The 15,943-nt window shown below is 40.4% G+C and overlaps 1 protein-coding gene across 1 annotated transcript in view; it reads right to left on the reverse strand.

Moving 5' to 3' along the window:
• The window catches only part of LOC134384267 (hornerin-like), a 29,282-nt gene extending 16,886 nt beyond the window's left edge, over positions 1–12,396 (reverse strand). The window contains exons 1-7 of the mRNA XM_063105830.1: positions 12,259–12,396; positions 10,154–10,577; positions 8,420–8,692; positions 8,069–8,302; positions 7,043–7,978; positions 6,380–6,964; positions 6,001–6,301 (exon numbers count right to left, since the gene is read on the reverse strand). Coding sequence (XP_062961900.1) covers positions 6,001–6,301; positions 6,380–6,964; positions 7,043–7,978; positions 8,069–8,302; positions 8,420–8,692; positions 10,154–10,577; positions 12,259–12,396 — 2,891 coding nt within the window. The remainder of the gene's footprint in view (positions 1–6,000; positions 6,302–6,379; positions 6,965–7,042; positions 7,979–8,068; positions 8,303–8,419; positions 8,693–10,153; positions 10,578–12,258) is intronic.
• Positions 12,397–15,943: the final 3,547 nt, after the last annotated feature.

A 15,943-nucleotide genomic window follows, 5' to 3' on the forward strand; every position in this document is an offset into this window, starting at 1 on the left:
TAATAACCAAAACAGTATGGTACTGGCATAAAAACAGACACACTGACCAATGGAATAGAATAGAGAATCCAGAAATCAACCCACACACTTACTGTCAGCTGATCTTTGACAAAGGCACCAAGCCTACTCAGTGGCGAAGGGACTGCCTCTTCAGCAAATGCTGCTGGGACAACAGGATATCCATATGCAGGAGAATGAAACTAGATCCATACCTCTCGCCGTATACTAAAATCAACTCAAAATGGATTAAGGATTTAAATATACACCCTGAAACAATAAAACTTCTTAAAGAAAACATAGGAGAAACACTTCAGGAAATAGGACTGGGCACAGACTTCATGAATACGACCCCAAAAGCACGGGCAACCAAAGGAAAAATAAACAAATGGGATTATATCAAACTAAAAAGCTTCTGCACAGCAAAAGAAACAATTAACAGAGTTAAAAGACAACCAACAGAGTGGGAGAAAATATTTGCAAAATATACATCTGACAAAGGATTAATATCCAGAATATATAAGGAACTCAAACAACTGTACAAGAAGAAAACAAGCAACCCAATTAAAAAATGGGCAAAAGAGCTAAGTAGGCATTTCTCTAAGGAAGATATACAAATGGCCAACAGACATATGAAAAAATGCTCAACATCACTCAGCATCCGGGAAATGCAAATCAAAACCACATTGAGATACCATCTAACCCCAGTTAGGATGGCTAAAATCCAAAAGACTATGAACAATAAATGCTGGCGAGGCTGCGGAGAAAAAGGAACTCTCATACATTGTTGGTGGGACTGCAAAATGGTGCAGCCTCTATGGAAAATGGTATGGCGGTTCCTCAAACAATTGCAGATAGATCTACCATACGACCCAGCTATCCCACTGTTGGGAATATACCCAGAGGTATGGAAATCATCAAGTCGAAGGTATACCTGTTTCCCAATGTTCATCGCAGCCCTCTTTACAATAGCCAAGAGTTGGAACCAGCCCAAATGTCCATCATCGGATGAGTGGATACGGAAAATGTGGTACATCTATACAATGGAATACTACTCAGCTATAAAAACGAATGAAATACTGCCATTTGGAACAACATGGATGGACCTTGAGAGAATTATATTAAGTGAAACAAGTCAGGCACAGAAAGAGAAATACCACATGTTGTCACTTATTGGTGGGAGCTAAAAATTAATATATAAATTCACACACACACACACACACACAGACACACACACACACACAGACACACACACACACACACAAACCGGGGGGGGGGGGAGAAGATATAACAACCACAATTATTTGAAGTTGATACGACAAGCAAACAGAAAGGACATTGTTGGGGGGGAGGGGGGGAGGGAGAAGGGAGGGAGGTTTTGGTGATGGGGAGCAATAATCAGCCACAATGTATATCGACAAAATAAAATTAAAAAAAAAAATCATTCGTTGTTTATAAATATTGCCAAAATCTTATCTTAGTCTGTGGTTGTCTTTTTTACTTTTAGAGAGTGTCTTGATTCACAGACTTTTAGAATTTAATTGTAGTAAAAGTAATGAGTCTTTTCTTTGTGGTTTGTGTATTAATTGTTTAAGAAATTAATTCTTTGAAGTCATAAAGATATTCTCCTATATTTTCTTTAAAATTTAAAAAAATTTGTCTTATCACGGTTAGTCTTGAATTTACTTGAAACTGACTTTTGTATGGTGTGAAATAGAGATATAATTTTTTTTTCGTATGTAAAACTGATTATCTTGGCATCATTTATTGAAAGATTTGGCTTTCTTGGCTGATATGCTGAGCCATTGCTGTTGCATATGAAGTACGTACGCATGGGTCTGTTTCTGGATGTTCCATTGCTCTATGTATCTGTCCCTACTACAATTACATGCTGTCTTAAATAATGTCGCTTTGTGATAAATTTGACATCTGATGAGATGACACTTCTCCCCTTATTTATCTTAAAAATTTTTGTGTTCATTTTTGACCTTTTGCTCTTCTACGTAAATTTTAGAAGTAGTGTCTCAAGTTTCACAAAAAGCCTTCAAACAATCTACTTTATTCAGTTATAATTTACATATAATAAAATGCAGTGATTTTAAGTATACAGTTCTATGAGTTTTGACAAAATCTAGACATAGAATGATTCCATCATTGTAGACTGTTCTCTTGTGACTTTTTCTAGCCAATTCACAAGTTCTACTCCCAGCCCTAGCCAGCCACTGATTTATTTTTGATTTTTATAGATTACATTTGTCTTTAGTAAGTTTCATATAAATAGGAACTCTTTTGTGGCTGGATTTTTTTGATCAATGTAATGTTTTTGAGATTCATCCATATAATGTGTATGAGTAATTTATTCTTTTTTCCTTGCTAAATAGTATTCCATTGTATATAACTGTACCATAATTTGTTTATTTATCATTGGTGGACATTTGGGTTCTTTAAAGTTTGGGGCTATTATTGTTATGGCTGCTATGAACATTCATATAAAAATCTTCATGTGGGCATATATTTTCATTTCACCTAGGAGTAGAGTTGCTAGGTCATATAGTAAAGTATATTTAATTTTATAAGAAATTGTCATGCTATTTTCCAAAGTGGCTGTATCATTTTACTTTCCTACTAGTAGTAGCTATACTTGGTATTGTCAGTGTTTTTAATTTTAGCCATCTAATGTGTGTATAAAGTATCTCATTATGCTTTAATTTGTATTTCCCTGATGACTAATGATTGAGTGTTTTTTTCAAGTGCTTATTGGCTATTTGTATATCTTCCTTGGTGAAGTGTCCATTTAAATCTGTTGCCCATTTCAATTTCAAAAATTTCCAGCTTTATTGAGGCATAATTGACAAATTAAATTATATACTTAAGGTGTACAACATGATGTTTTGATATGTGGATACATTGTGAAGTGATTACCACAATCAAGCTAACTTAACATATCCATCACCTAACATCGCTACTTTTTTTTTTGGTGTGGTGAGAACACTCTAGATCTATTTTCTTAGTAAATTTCAGTTATACACTACATTATTGTTCATTGTAGTTACCATGCTGCACCTTAGGTCTCCAGAACTTATTAATCTTATAACTGAAAGTTTGTACCCTTTCACCAACATCTCCTCATTTCTTCCACTGACCCATCAACCCCTGGTAACCAGGTTTCTACTCTCTACTGCTGTGAGTTTGATTTTTTTAGATTATACTTATGAGTGAAATCATGTGGTACTTGTCTTTCTGTGTCTGGCTTATTTCACTTAGCATAGTGTCCTCTAGGTTCATACATGCCATTGCAAATGGCAGGATTTCTTTCTTTTTTAGTGCTGAATAGTATTTCATTGTGTGTGTACACACCACATTTTCTTTATGTATTCATTTGTCAGTGGACACTTAGGTTGTTTCCATATCTTGGCTATTGTGAATAATGCTGTAATAAACATAGAAATGCAATATCTTTTCAAGATAGTAATTTTATTTCCTTTGGATATCTACCCAGAAGTGGAATTACTGGATCATACATAGGATTGTTCTATTTTTATTTTTTTGAGGAACCTCCACTGTACCATTTTCCATAATGGCTGCACTAATTTATATTCCCACCAACAATGTATAGTGGTTTCCTTTTCTCCACATCCTCACCAACACTTATCTTTTGACTTTTTGATAATAGCCATCCTAAAAAGTGTGAGGTGATATCTCACTGTGGTTTTGATTTGCATTTCTCTGTTAGTGAACTAGTGTTGAGCACCTTTTCATATACTTGCTGGCTATTTGTATGTCTTTTTTGGAAAAATGTCTATTTTGCATCTTTTGTCCATTATAAAATCTGGTTATTATTTTTTTTGAGTTCTTTATATATTTTGGGTATTAACCTCTTATCAAATATATGGTTTGCAAATATTTCTCCCATTTCATAGGCTGCCTTTCCATCTTGTTGGTTGAAACTTTTTAGTTCAATGTAGTCCCACTTCTTTATTTATTTAGTCTGTGTCATATCCAAACTTTTATTGCCATGACGAATGTCATGTAATTTTCCCCATTTTTAAACCAAGTCGTTTGTCTTATTGAGTTTTCAAACTCTTTATATATTCTGGATTGTTTGCAAAGGTCAAGACCTTGGGAAGTAGCTATTTGGGTTGGTTTCTGGTTTGACCACCTGTGTGTGAGAAGTGAAATGAGGCAGAGAGGAGGCAGACCTCAGTATTTAATCACCATTTACTTATTGTCAATTTTAATGCAATCCAGTTTTGAATCCAAAGACTTGAAACAAAAATGTTATAGTCAAACCAAGGAAATGTATAGCAGTGGCAGATAGTCTTCCTTTCCATCTGGGTATAGTTAATATAGTTTTTTAGATGGAAAGATTAATGAACTGTGGAAGTAGGTTGGAGTATTTCCATGCTATAGTTTCTCTAAAGTTTTCCAATCTGAAGCAACTTCTTAGAAGTACGGGGCAAAGTCTTTTTTGCTGAAACAAAGTTAAAACCCACATTTGAATCCTTTGATTCTGAACTGATCCACCCCTGCTTTTTAAGAAATAATGGTCTAGATCACTGGCTAGGCAGAAGCACCTGATGCTACTTTTTAATGCCAGTGGTTAGCTTACTGATTAAAGATGTATCCAAGAATAGGGGGTTGGTGGATTTGATAAGCAAAGAAACTACCAATTCTGTATCTTTGATTTTACAGCCGTCTCTCTTCTGCCACCATCCAATGTGGGGTACATGAAAAATTAGGGTACACATTGCTGTAAGAGAAAGCTTTGGCTCCTTTTAGTCCTACCAAGGACTGGTAATGCATTTATAATATTTTGCTCTTTAGAAATGCAAACTTAGCTTTGGCATCATTTCTAACTGAATAAAGACCTCCCCAAAAGAAACGTCAACTAAATCCCAAGTTCTTTAAATGCTTGAATTATTCTCCCAAATTAGCCCCCAACACTAATCATTTATTCAACTCAGTATTTCCTAACGAACCCAAATGCCCTACATTCTTTGGAAGGAGCCCAACAACAAGGAATAGAGGATAGTTACAGGTTTAAAAGAAAAAGATAGAAACAGATGCAACCATTTTTAGAAAGAAATTTCATGATGAATTACTTGTCTGCAACAGTTTCTTATTTCCTGGATTGCTACTTGAGTTAATCGCACTTCTATTATTATTCATCCCCATAATTAGCACTGCTGCTCTTGGACATATTCATAGAGCGGAGTGCTGCTATGGAAAATGTGGGATCTTGAGCCTGTACTTCCCCTTTCACAGTCACCTTTTCTTCCTCTCTGATAACAATAGCCACCTTGTCTATTATCATCATTACAAATTGGCATTTTATTGGTAAAACTGAATCTAGACTGTCTGTAGGAGGGTAAAAATTGTCCAGAGCCACAATGTGAGGAGGTTTCTACTTGTCTATAACTGCTTCTTGATTGCCCTTTATTACCATTTGATTGTCTGCAGCAAGATTCAGACTGAATTCCATATCTCCCTTTTAATTCACATTGCTCATAACCAGAGCACTGATCAGATCCAGAACCACGTGCTGCAGAGCTAGATGACTGATATGACCCAGACCGATGTTGTCCTAAGCTAGACCGCTGATAAGATCCAGAACCATAGTTTCCAGAGTTAGAACACTGACCAGATCCAGAACCATATTCTCCAGAGCCAGATGAGGAACATGAGCCAGATTGATAATGTTCAGAGCTACAGCAATGACCCAATCCAGACCCATGTTCACTGTGGCTAGAATAATGACCTGAGGCAGATCCATGTAGGCCACAACTTGATGACTGTCTTGATGTAGAACCATATTGTCCAAAGCTAGAGGACTGACCTGAGGAAGATCCATGCTCACTAGAGCAAGAAGGCTCACCTGAGCCAGACCTATGTTGCCCAAAGCCAAAAGACTGACCTGATTCAGACCCATGTTGGCCACACCTGGACGACTGACCTGACCCAGCCTCTTGGTGGTTGTGGCTAGAAGATTGGCCTGATCCAGACCTATGTTGGCCATAGCTAGAGGTCTGACCTGAGGAAGATCCATACTGACTAGAGCCAAAAGACTCACCTGATCCAGATCCATATTTGCCATAGCTAGAAGATTGCCCTGAGCCAGACTCATGCTGACTGTAGCTGGTTGATTGACCTGAACTAGACCAATGTTTGTCACAGCTAGAAGACTCACCTGAGCCAGATCTGTGCTGACCAAAGCAAGGAGACTCTCCTGAACCAGAACCATGTTGCCCAAAGCCAGAAGACTGACCTGTTCCAGAACCATGTTGCTCAAAGCCAGATGACTGACCTGATCCAGACCATTGTTGGCAGTGGCTAGAAGACTGGCCTGATCTAAATCTGTGTTGGTCATAGCTAGAAGACTGACCTGAGCCAGAGCCATGTTGGCCATGGATAGAAGACCAACCTGAGCCAGATCTATGTTGGCTGTGGGTGGAAGATTGGCCTGATCCAGACCCATGTTGGTCACAGCTCGAAGACTGACTTGAACCAGACCAATGCTGACCATAGCTGGATGACGGGCCTGAGCTAGATCTGTGTTGGCCATAGCTAGAAGACTGACCTGATCCAGACCCATATTTTCCATAGCTGCAGGATGGACCTGATTCAGACCCATGTTGGCTGGGGCTAGAATACTGACCTGATCCATACTTATGCTGGTTAGAGCTGGAGGACTGGCCTGATCCAGACCTATGTTGACTATATCTAGAAGACTGACTTGAGCCACAGCCATGCTGATCATAGCTGGAAGAATGACTTGAGGTAGCTGTATTTTGGCCACAGCTTGATGACTTTCCTGATGTAGAACCACATTGTCCATAGCTAGAGTATTGACCAGAGCCAGATCCTTGCTGAGCAAAACCAGAAGACTCACCAGAGCCAAAGCCATGTTGCTCAAAGCCAGAAGACTGACCTGTTCTAGACCCATGTTGACCATGGCTAGAAAAGTGGCCTGATCCAGACCTGTGCTGGCTGTGCCTAGGATACTGGTCTGAGCCAGAGCCATGTTGGCTGTGGCTAGAAGACTGACTTGAGCCAGAGCCATGTTGACCAGAGGTGGAAGACTGACCTGAGCTAGATTCATGTTGACCACAACTTGATGACTGTCCTGATGTAGAACCATGTTGTCCATAGCTAGAAGACTGATGGGAGCCAGATCCATGCTGTCTAAAACCAGAAGACTCACCTGAGCTAGACCTATGTTGCCCAAAGCCAGAAGACTGACCTGATTCAGACTCATGTTGGCCATAGCTGGACGACTGACCTGATACAGCCTCTTGGTGGTTGTGGCTAGAAGACTGACCTGATCCAGACTCACGTTGGCCATGGCTAGAAGAGTGACCTGAGTCAGATCTATATTGGCTAGGGCTGGAAGACTGGCTTGATCCAGACCTATGTCGGCCATATCTAGAAGACTGACTTGAGCCAAAGCCATGCTGACCAGAGGTGGACGACTGACCTGAGCTAGATTCATGTCTGCCACAACTTGATGACTGTCCTGATGTAGAACTATGTTGTCCATAGCTAGAGGACTGACCTGGGCCAGATCCATGCTGACTAAAGCCAGAAGACTCACCTGAGCTGGACCCATGTTGCCCAAAGCCAGAAGACCAACCTGATTCAGACCCATGTTGGCTGGGGCTAGAATACTGACCTGATCCACATCTGTGCCAGCGAGAGCTGGAAGACTGGCCTGATCCAGAACTATGTTGGCCATATCTAGAAGACTGACTTGAGCCAGAGCCATGCTGACCATAACTGGAAGAATGACCTGAGGTAGATCCATGTTGGCCATAGCTTGGTGACTGTCCTGATGTTGAAACACATTGTCCATAGCTAGAAGATTGACCAGAGCCAGATCCTTGCTGAGTAAAACCAGAAGACTCACCAGAGACAGAGCCATGTTGCTCAAAGCCAGAAGATTGACCTGTTCTAGACCCATGTTGGCCATGGCTAGAAGAGTGGCCTGATCCAGACCTATGTTGGCTGTGCCTAGAATACTGGCCTGATCCAGAGCCAGAGCCAGAGCCATGTTGACTGTGGCTAGAAGACTGACTTGAGCCAGAGCCATGTTGACCAGAGGTGGAAGACTGACCTGAGCTAGATTCATGTTGACCACAACTTGATGACTGTCCTGATATAGAACTATGTTGTCCATAGCTAGAAGACTGATGGGAGCCAGATCCATGCTGACTAAAATCAGAAGACTCACCTGAGCCAGACCTGTGTTGCCTGATGCCAGAAGACTGACCTGATTCAGACCCATGTTGGCCATAACTGGAGGACTGACCTGATCCAGACTCCTGTTGAGTATGGCTAGGAGACTGACCCAATCCAGACCACTGTTGGCCATGACTAGAAGAATAACCTGAGCCAGATCTTTGTTGGCTAGGGCTGGAAGACCGGCCTGATCCAGATCTATGTCTTCCATAGCTAGAAGACTGATTTGAACCAGAGTCATGCTGACCAGAGGTGGAAGACTGACCTGAACTAGATTCATGTTGGCCACAACTTGATGACTGTCCTGATGTAGAACCATGTTGTCCATAGCCAGAGGACTGATGGGAGCCAGATGCATGCTGTCTAAAGCCAGAAGACTCACCTGAGCCAGACCTGTGTTGCCCAAAGCCAGAAGACTGACCTGATTCAGACCCATGTTGGCCATAACTGGATGACTGACCTGATCCAGCCCTTTCGTGGTTGTGGCTAGAAGACTGACCTGATCTAGACTCATGTTGGTCATGGCTGGAAGAGTGACCTGAGCCAGATCTATATTGGCTAGGGCTGGGAGACCGGCTTGATCCAGATCTATGTTGGCCATAGCTAGAAGATTGACTTGAGCCAAAGCCATGCTGACCATAGCTGGAAGAATGACCCAAGTTAGATCCCTGTTGGCCATAGCTTGTTAACTGTCCTGATGTGGAAGCATGTTTTCTGTAGCTGGAGGAGTGACCTGAGCCAGATCCTTGATGAGTAAAACTAGAGAACTCACCAGATCCAGAGCCCTGTTGCTCAAAGCCAGAATACTGACCTGTTCTAGACCCATGTTGACCATGGCTCGAAGACCAGCCTGATCCAAACCTATGTTGGTTGTGTGTAGAATACCGGCCTGAGCCAGAACCATGATGGCTGTGAGAAGACTGACTTGAGCCAGACCCATACTGACCATAGCTGAAAGACTGACCTGAGCTAGATTCATGTTTGCCACAATTTGATGACTGTCCTGATGTATAACTATGTTGTCCATAGCTCGAGGACTGACCTGAGCCACATCCATGCTTACTGGAGCCAGAAGGCTCACCTGAGCCAGACCTATGTTGCCCAAAGCCAGAAGATTCTCCAGATCCAGATTCTTGGTAATCATAGCTAGAAGGTTGTTCTGAGCCAGACCCACAGTGATCAAAGGTAGAGGACTGACCCACACCAGACCCATGCTTTTGTCTTCCATGGGTTCCTGGCTGACAACTTGAGCTGCTGCTATGTTTTCTCTGAGTAGAGGACTGATAGGAGCTTGATTGATTTTTGCCACTGCTTATGGACTTGCCTGATTCAGATGCATACTCTCCTTCAGACTCGTAGCTTGAAGACTGTCTTGGTTCAGAACCATGTTTTTGTCGTTGACTATATCCTGATTGACTGCTCGAGCTGGATCCATGTCTTTGACTAGAGGGTGGGTCTGAGCTTGACCTATGTTTTCCACAAGTAGAGGACTCACTTGAACTAGGACAATATCCTTGTTCTTCACAGTTTCCTGATTGAAATCCTGCATTTGGTTCATGCCATCTCTGTTGAGAAGACTCACCTAAGCCAGACCCATGACTACAACCAGCGGGCTCATTTGAGTCTGACCAGTGGTCTTGGTCTCCACAATTCTCTGAGCTGAATTTATGATGCTGCTTACTAAGAAACTTTCTTGATTTCTTCTTATGTTGTCTATTCCCTAAGGATTCATTTGAGTTGGACCAGTGTTGGTCAGAACTGAAAGACTGACCGTCTGAGTGGCATGCATGCCATTGTTTTCCACAACTGTCTGACCAATTTGCTGAGTTTGACCTCTTTCTACAATTACTTGAACGAGTATAATCAACTCCTTCACTCTCAGATCTTTCTTGCTGATGAGAGCCATGTTTGTTTTTCTCACTATCCTTGAAGTGGCCTGAACTTGACTCTGTCCTTTCTACAGAGCTTTGCCTATACCCAGAAACAGGCAAGTCTCCTTGATGCCCCAGTCTTTGTGAGCTGAACCCAGGTCTGTGTTTAAGGCTTCCTCTGGAACACCTTGAATAGGAGTCATTCTCTCCTGCACTACAAGTTGAATGACTAGAAGAGGATTCTTGCCCTTTGTCCTGCTTTTCTTCTGTTTTGTTTTGTTCCTCTTGGTGCTGGTGACTGTGATCTCTCTGCTTTGACCCTGAAGCTTGGCAGTAATCTTTGCCAATGATTTTATTACAAGCCTGAGCCAGCTTGAATATCATCAGAAGATATTCAGTAAAGTCCACTTTCTTGTTATGGTCTCTATCCAGACTTTGCATGATGACATCTACAGTGTCTGGATCATCTGGATTCTGTACAGGAACAAGGTACAAAAAGCAGCTCTGTCAGTGTGGACCACATACTTGATAACTAATTGAAAGAAGGCTGTAGAAATGTGAATGTTTGGCTTATTTAGTTGGCGCTCAACCACATAGTCCTTTTGGCTGGATTGCCCTATCCTGAGTAGAAAGAGAGAAAGGAATATGCAGTAAATAATGTAGTGAGAAATAGCCAGAAGGGGATGCAAATGGAAGATAAAAGGGAACAAGAGGATTGACTGTTTTGGTAAAGTATGGGTCAAATGTGAACGACTAGTTAATTTATAAATAATTTTGGATACCTGCGTTAATTACATGTGACTTTATTTGTACAATTTAATTAATTTGTGAACTTACTTATTTGACAAAGATTTATTGTGTACCTACTATCTGCCTAGCATTGTGTTACATGAGGAGATAAGGCAGTGAACAAGTTTGGTTCCTGAAAAAATGGAATTTAAAGTTTAGTGGGTTGGATACACAAACTTAAAATTATAATTTATTGTGATAAGGTTTCTATGAGAGTACATCAGAGGGGAACTACAGGGAGTCCCAGAAAGGTTAATGACAGGAAGTGAGACCTTTTCAAGGATGGGGGTATGAAATGAGGAGGGAGGGGGTGGGTAGGAAGGGAAGGAGAGGGAGCTAAAGATTGTTCCAGGCAGAGGGAATGATATAAACAAAGGGCTAGAGGTGAGAGAAGGCATGGAACCCTCTAGAAACCGAAAGAAATTCAGGATTGCTAGATTTAGAGTTTGGGAAGACAAGAAATATGGCTAAAAAGACAAATAGGGACCAGATTATGACTTTTAAGTCATGTTAAAGAACTTTGGACTTTATTTTAAGAGATGTTGAAGGATTTTGAGCTGAGGAATGAAATCATTAGATTTGCCTCTGTTGCTGAGATTGGCAGTAGGAGGTGGCCTGAACTAGAGGACTACTTAGTGATGGAGAGAAATGTAATATTTTGAGAGACTATTGATAAATTAGATGGAGGTTGAAAGATGGTAGTGCCTGCTGAGAGAGAGAGGAACTCAAGAATGGCAACAGGTTTCTGCCTTGGGCAAGAAGAAGGAGGAAGGAGTTTAGACGGGAAAATGATTAGATTCATATCTGACACACTGAATTTAAAATATTAATAGGAATCCAAATAACCATATTTAGTAGGCAGTTGAATTTAAGAAATTGAAGCTCAAGAGCCAGATCTCAGCTCACAAATATTTATTCTAGAGTCAACAATTTTAAGGTAGTGTTCACCATCTTTTGTGATTTACAGGTAAGTGCTAATTTCCTGAACTTAGAGACTGTACAGTACCAGAATCTCAGAAATGTGCAATGGTCAGAGCATTGTGGGCTGAAGAAAGACAAAGGAAGAAGATACATTTCACCTACTTTATAGTTTTTCTGAGAACCATCTCAGTTGTGTTTCATAAGGATTGCTTACCTAAATAAGACATTATTTAATCTGTGGATTTTATTTGTTGTCTAGTAGGATCTACTTCCCTTGGTCATGTCGGGGAAACCATTATGGGTCAACTTTTGACCTTATCTCAAGCCTTTACCAAACCTTGTTCTCCATCACCAAGTAGGGAGAGTCCTCTAGGATGTTTGACATATGCGATGAAAAGGTAAGAAGGGCTAAAGAAGATAATTTAGTCCTAGCATGCATTCTTACCTTTAGAATTTGACGAAACTCATTTCCCAAAAGTTCTTTTAGCTCTGTTTTGTTTAACATATCACATTCCCCTTGCTGGGTGGCATATTGGTAGAAAACGTCAATGACAGTGATGATTCCTTGTAGGAGTTTAGGCATCTTTTTTGCAAGTTAAATTAACCTAAAGGGGAGAGTAAAAGAGAGACCTACCTCTTATTATGCCTTTTTCTTGCTTAAGCACATAAATAGGTCCAATCATTTGTAATAATTGTTCAGAATTAGTCAGGCCTGACTAATTTCATCCTGTTGTAATTAAGAACTAATCCCGATGAATGACTTGTTCAAGCCATGTAGCAAGAGAGTGATGAAATTAGGAGCAGAATCCATATCTTCTATTTCCATTCCTGAATGAATGTAGGAGCAAAGCCTTTCTGTTTCTTGCTCCCTGCGTCTACTAGGAATAATTTTATGAGCTTTATTCTGGATCTATAGAAGTCCTGAGTGTGCCAATCCCTCCTCTTCCTCAATTCCTCTCTAGGTCCCAACCATCACACTGTAGGGGACAGGTCCATAAGCTATATGGCATGCCTGACTCCGGCTAAGGAGCACCATGGCTAACTTGGACTCTTAAGACTTCTAGGCCAGAGAAAGTAGACAAAGTGGGTAAAGCTAACCACAGGCCTCGGTGATATAATGCTAGGGGCAGCCACTATCAGTGTCATTTTCTGTTTTCATTCTCCAAGCAGAGACTGATTCTCATGCCTTACTGGTTACACAACACAGAGAAAATGTTCAGTAGTAAAGGAGGCAACCTGCCTAGTGGATAATTAGATCTCCATGATCTTAAAGAAATGACCCCAAAGAAAGGAGATAATATACATAGTCCCAGTCATTGATTCATTTTTCTTCTCAGTAAAGTTAAACTTATACCAAAGTTCCTCAAAGTATACTAAAAAGAAGCCTGGCATCCAATGCCTCTTTGCCTTAGAGCACATCCTGGACTTTATAGCCCTAAGTACTCATGAGTGGAGCTGAACTCCTGCTCACTTACCTAGTTCACCAGAGGAATCAGTAGGGTGGAGACTCAAGCAGCTTGCAGGGTGCTGCCAGTTGGGGATAGTGGCCTTTTTATAGAGGGAATAATGGCCCATCTTAGGGAGGAGCTGCTCTCTTTGGGATGTCCTAATTCACTCCTAAACAAACCCATCTCCACCTCCCAGGTGTTTACCTTCTTTCTCACTTCCTTACATGTTCACCTGAGATTGCATTAGCAGTTCCCAAGTCTGGGCTAGTATCAGCCTCACTTGCCGAAGTCTCAGGACACTTTGCAGAAAGGCCTCTTTGTGTATTCACCAAACTATCTAACATCATGCATTGACAACAAATTGTGTGGACTTCAGTAGAAGTTGAATGGAGTGTGTACAGGGACATAAGGGCCCAAATGTCAAGAATCATGGAATCTGATATTTAAAAGGGATCTTAAAGATCATCTAGTCAAAATCTCATTCTAAGCTAAATTTTCTTATGTGGGATTTCTGCCAAGGTGCCGTTTATATTAATATTATTACCTCTTGGAATGGATAATGGTTGCAGAGGCCCTCCTTTTATCTTTTTACCTAACTCAGTTTATCACACCTTAGTGGTCATTCATCAATGTAACTTTCATTTCAGCCACTACGTAACCTTAAGAAGAAATGCATGCTCTTTAGCATGGTATATAAGGCTCCTCATGATTTGGGTTGTGGCTTTTCTCCAGCTCCTTTTCTATTATCTGTATTCCCTTTTATACTCCAGTAGTAATTAACATGCTATTATACACACACACACACACACACACACACACACACACACACACACACATATGTGTACATATTTGGAATATCTTTCCTCATTATCTGCTTAGCGAACTCCTTCTTAAGAATCCGCTTCAGCCCTCTCATAGGAAATCTTTCTTAAAATTACTTGAGAGTTGTAATTGCATACCTTGTTCCTAATTTTATTGTTATATCAATCATACTATATTGTAATTTTTAAAAATTGTTTTACCATGCAATTAATGCTTAATATAAAAATTAGAAAATATTAATAAGCAAGAAAAGAAAATCAAAATACCTGTAAACTCACTAGCCAGAAATAGCTACTGTTAGTTATTTGGTGTATATCCTTTCACACACACGCATGCACATATATTTGTCTATGTGCTTAAATAATTTCTAGACTGTGAGCTCCTTGAGAATAGGGAATAGGCATTATTTATCTCCATGTCACTTGGAGACCCAGTATATTGCTCGGCACATAAAGGTCTCTAGTAAGTATTTGTCAGTTTGGATTGAATTGAAAGAGGATTGAGGGTCATTACTACAGTACTCTGCATTGAGCAACTTCCGCTTTTTCACAGTAGGACTAGGGTCTGCCCTTTCTTTTGCCAGCTTCACCTCAGAGGACATAATTTCACCTGCATATAAACTGAAACTTAGCATTGGGAATCAATGAGTGGCTTTCTGCTTATTCCTGAGGACCTTGCTGTGTATTCCATCCATCGTGAACATATGAAAAAGATTTCAGTGAAGGTATTTAAAGTTACATAGACTTAAAACTTAAAGGTCAGGATTTGAGAAGGAGTGGAAGCAACTCTTTAGCAAATGATAAATTACATAATACTAAATTCAACCATTGTTAGGCTACGTTTTTCTTCTAAGAACTACCCAGAGAGCTGCAGAGTCAGTGTCCATTCTATGGCTATGTTCCCTCTGGATGCCTGATTTGGGCCGGATTGTCATGCTTCATCAGAGCAATGATCTTTTAAAAAGTGTGACAGACTGTGGGAGTGAAGGGGAGGTGGAATTTGCTGAATGAAGATCGATTTCCTGTAGGAGCTGGCTGTTGTCACAGAGGGAGGAAAGAATTGCTGGTGAAGGCTATTCCAGGTGAACATGCTCCTGGGGCCAGTGTTCTCCTAAACAAAGGATCAGCAATCTTTTTCTGTAAAGGGCCATATGGTAAATATTATAGGCTTTGTAGGCCTGATGATATTTTTACAACTACTCAGCTGTGCTATTGTAGCATGAAAGCAGCCATAGGTGATATATAAATAGATGAGCATGGCTGTGTTTCAGCGAAACCTACTTATCAATACTGATCTTTGAATTTCATATGTCATTTTTTTTTCAACAGCTTGCAAATGTAGAAAGTATTCTTAGCTTGTGGGCCATGCAGAAATTGATGATGAGCTAGCTATGGCCTGTGGCTGTAGTTTACCATCCTCTTCTCCTCTTCAGTATTTGCTTGCCAGGAATTATCCAGAAGAGGAGAATATCAGACAGAAGATAAGGGCTGGAAAGTGTGGGGCATTAGAACCATTAACTCTTGTAAGAGGGAAAAATGCACATGTCTGTTTGTGAATGTCAGCATGTAGGGGGTGGTAGGGAAAGGGAACAAGGGACCTTTGGGTGCTCATAAAATGGAAGTAACTTTTGACTTGATGTAAGGAAGAAATTTTTAACATCTGCATTGACTGAAAATACAATGAGCTGTTTGTGAAGTAATTGAATTTATTGTCAAGGGTATTATGAGAACTTTCATGTATCATGTAAAGAGTTTTTCACCATTTTTTAAAAAGACTTAATCCTTTCAGTACTTTATTTTCTGAATTTACTCACCAACCAGAATTTTATAGAGCTTTATTTCCTGGATTGTGTCAAGAAAA

Source organism: Cynocephalus volans, chromosome 8 (assembly GCF_027409185.1).
Source record: "Cynocephalus volans isolate mCynVol1 chromosome 8, mCynVol1.pri, whole genome shotgun sequence".
Classification (NCBI taxonomy): domain Eukaryota; kingdom Metazoa; phylum Chordata; class Mammalia; order Dermoptera; family Cynocephalidae; genus Cynocephalus; species Cynocephalus volans.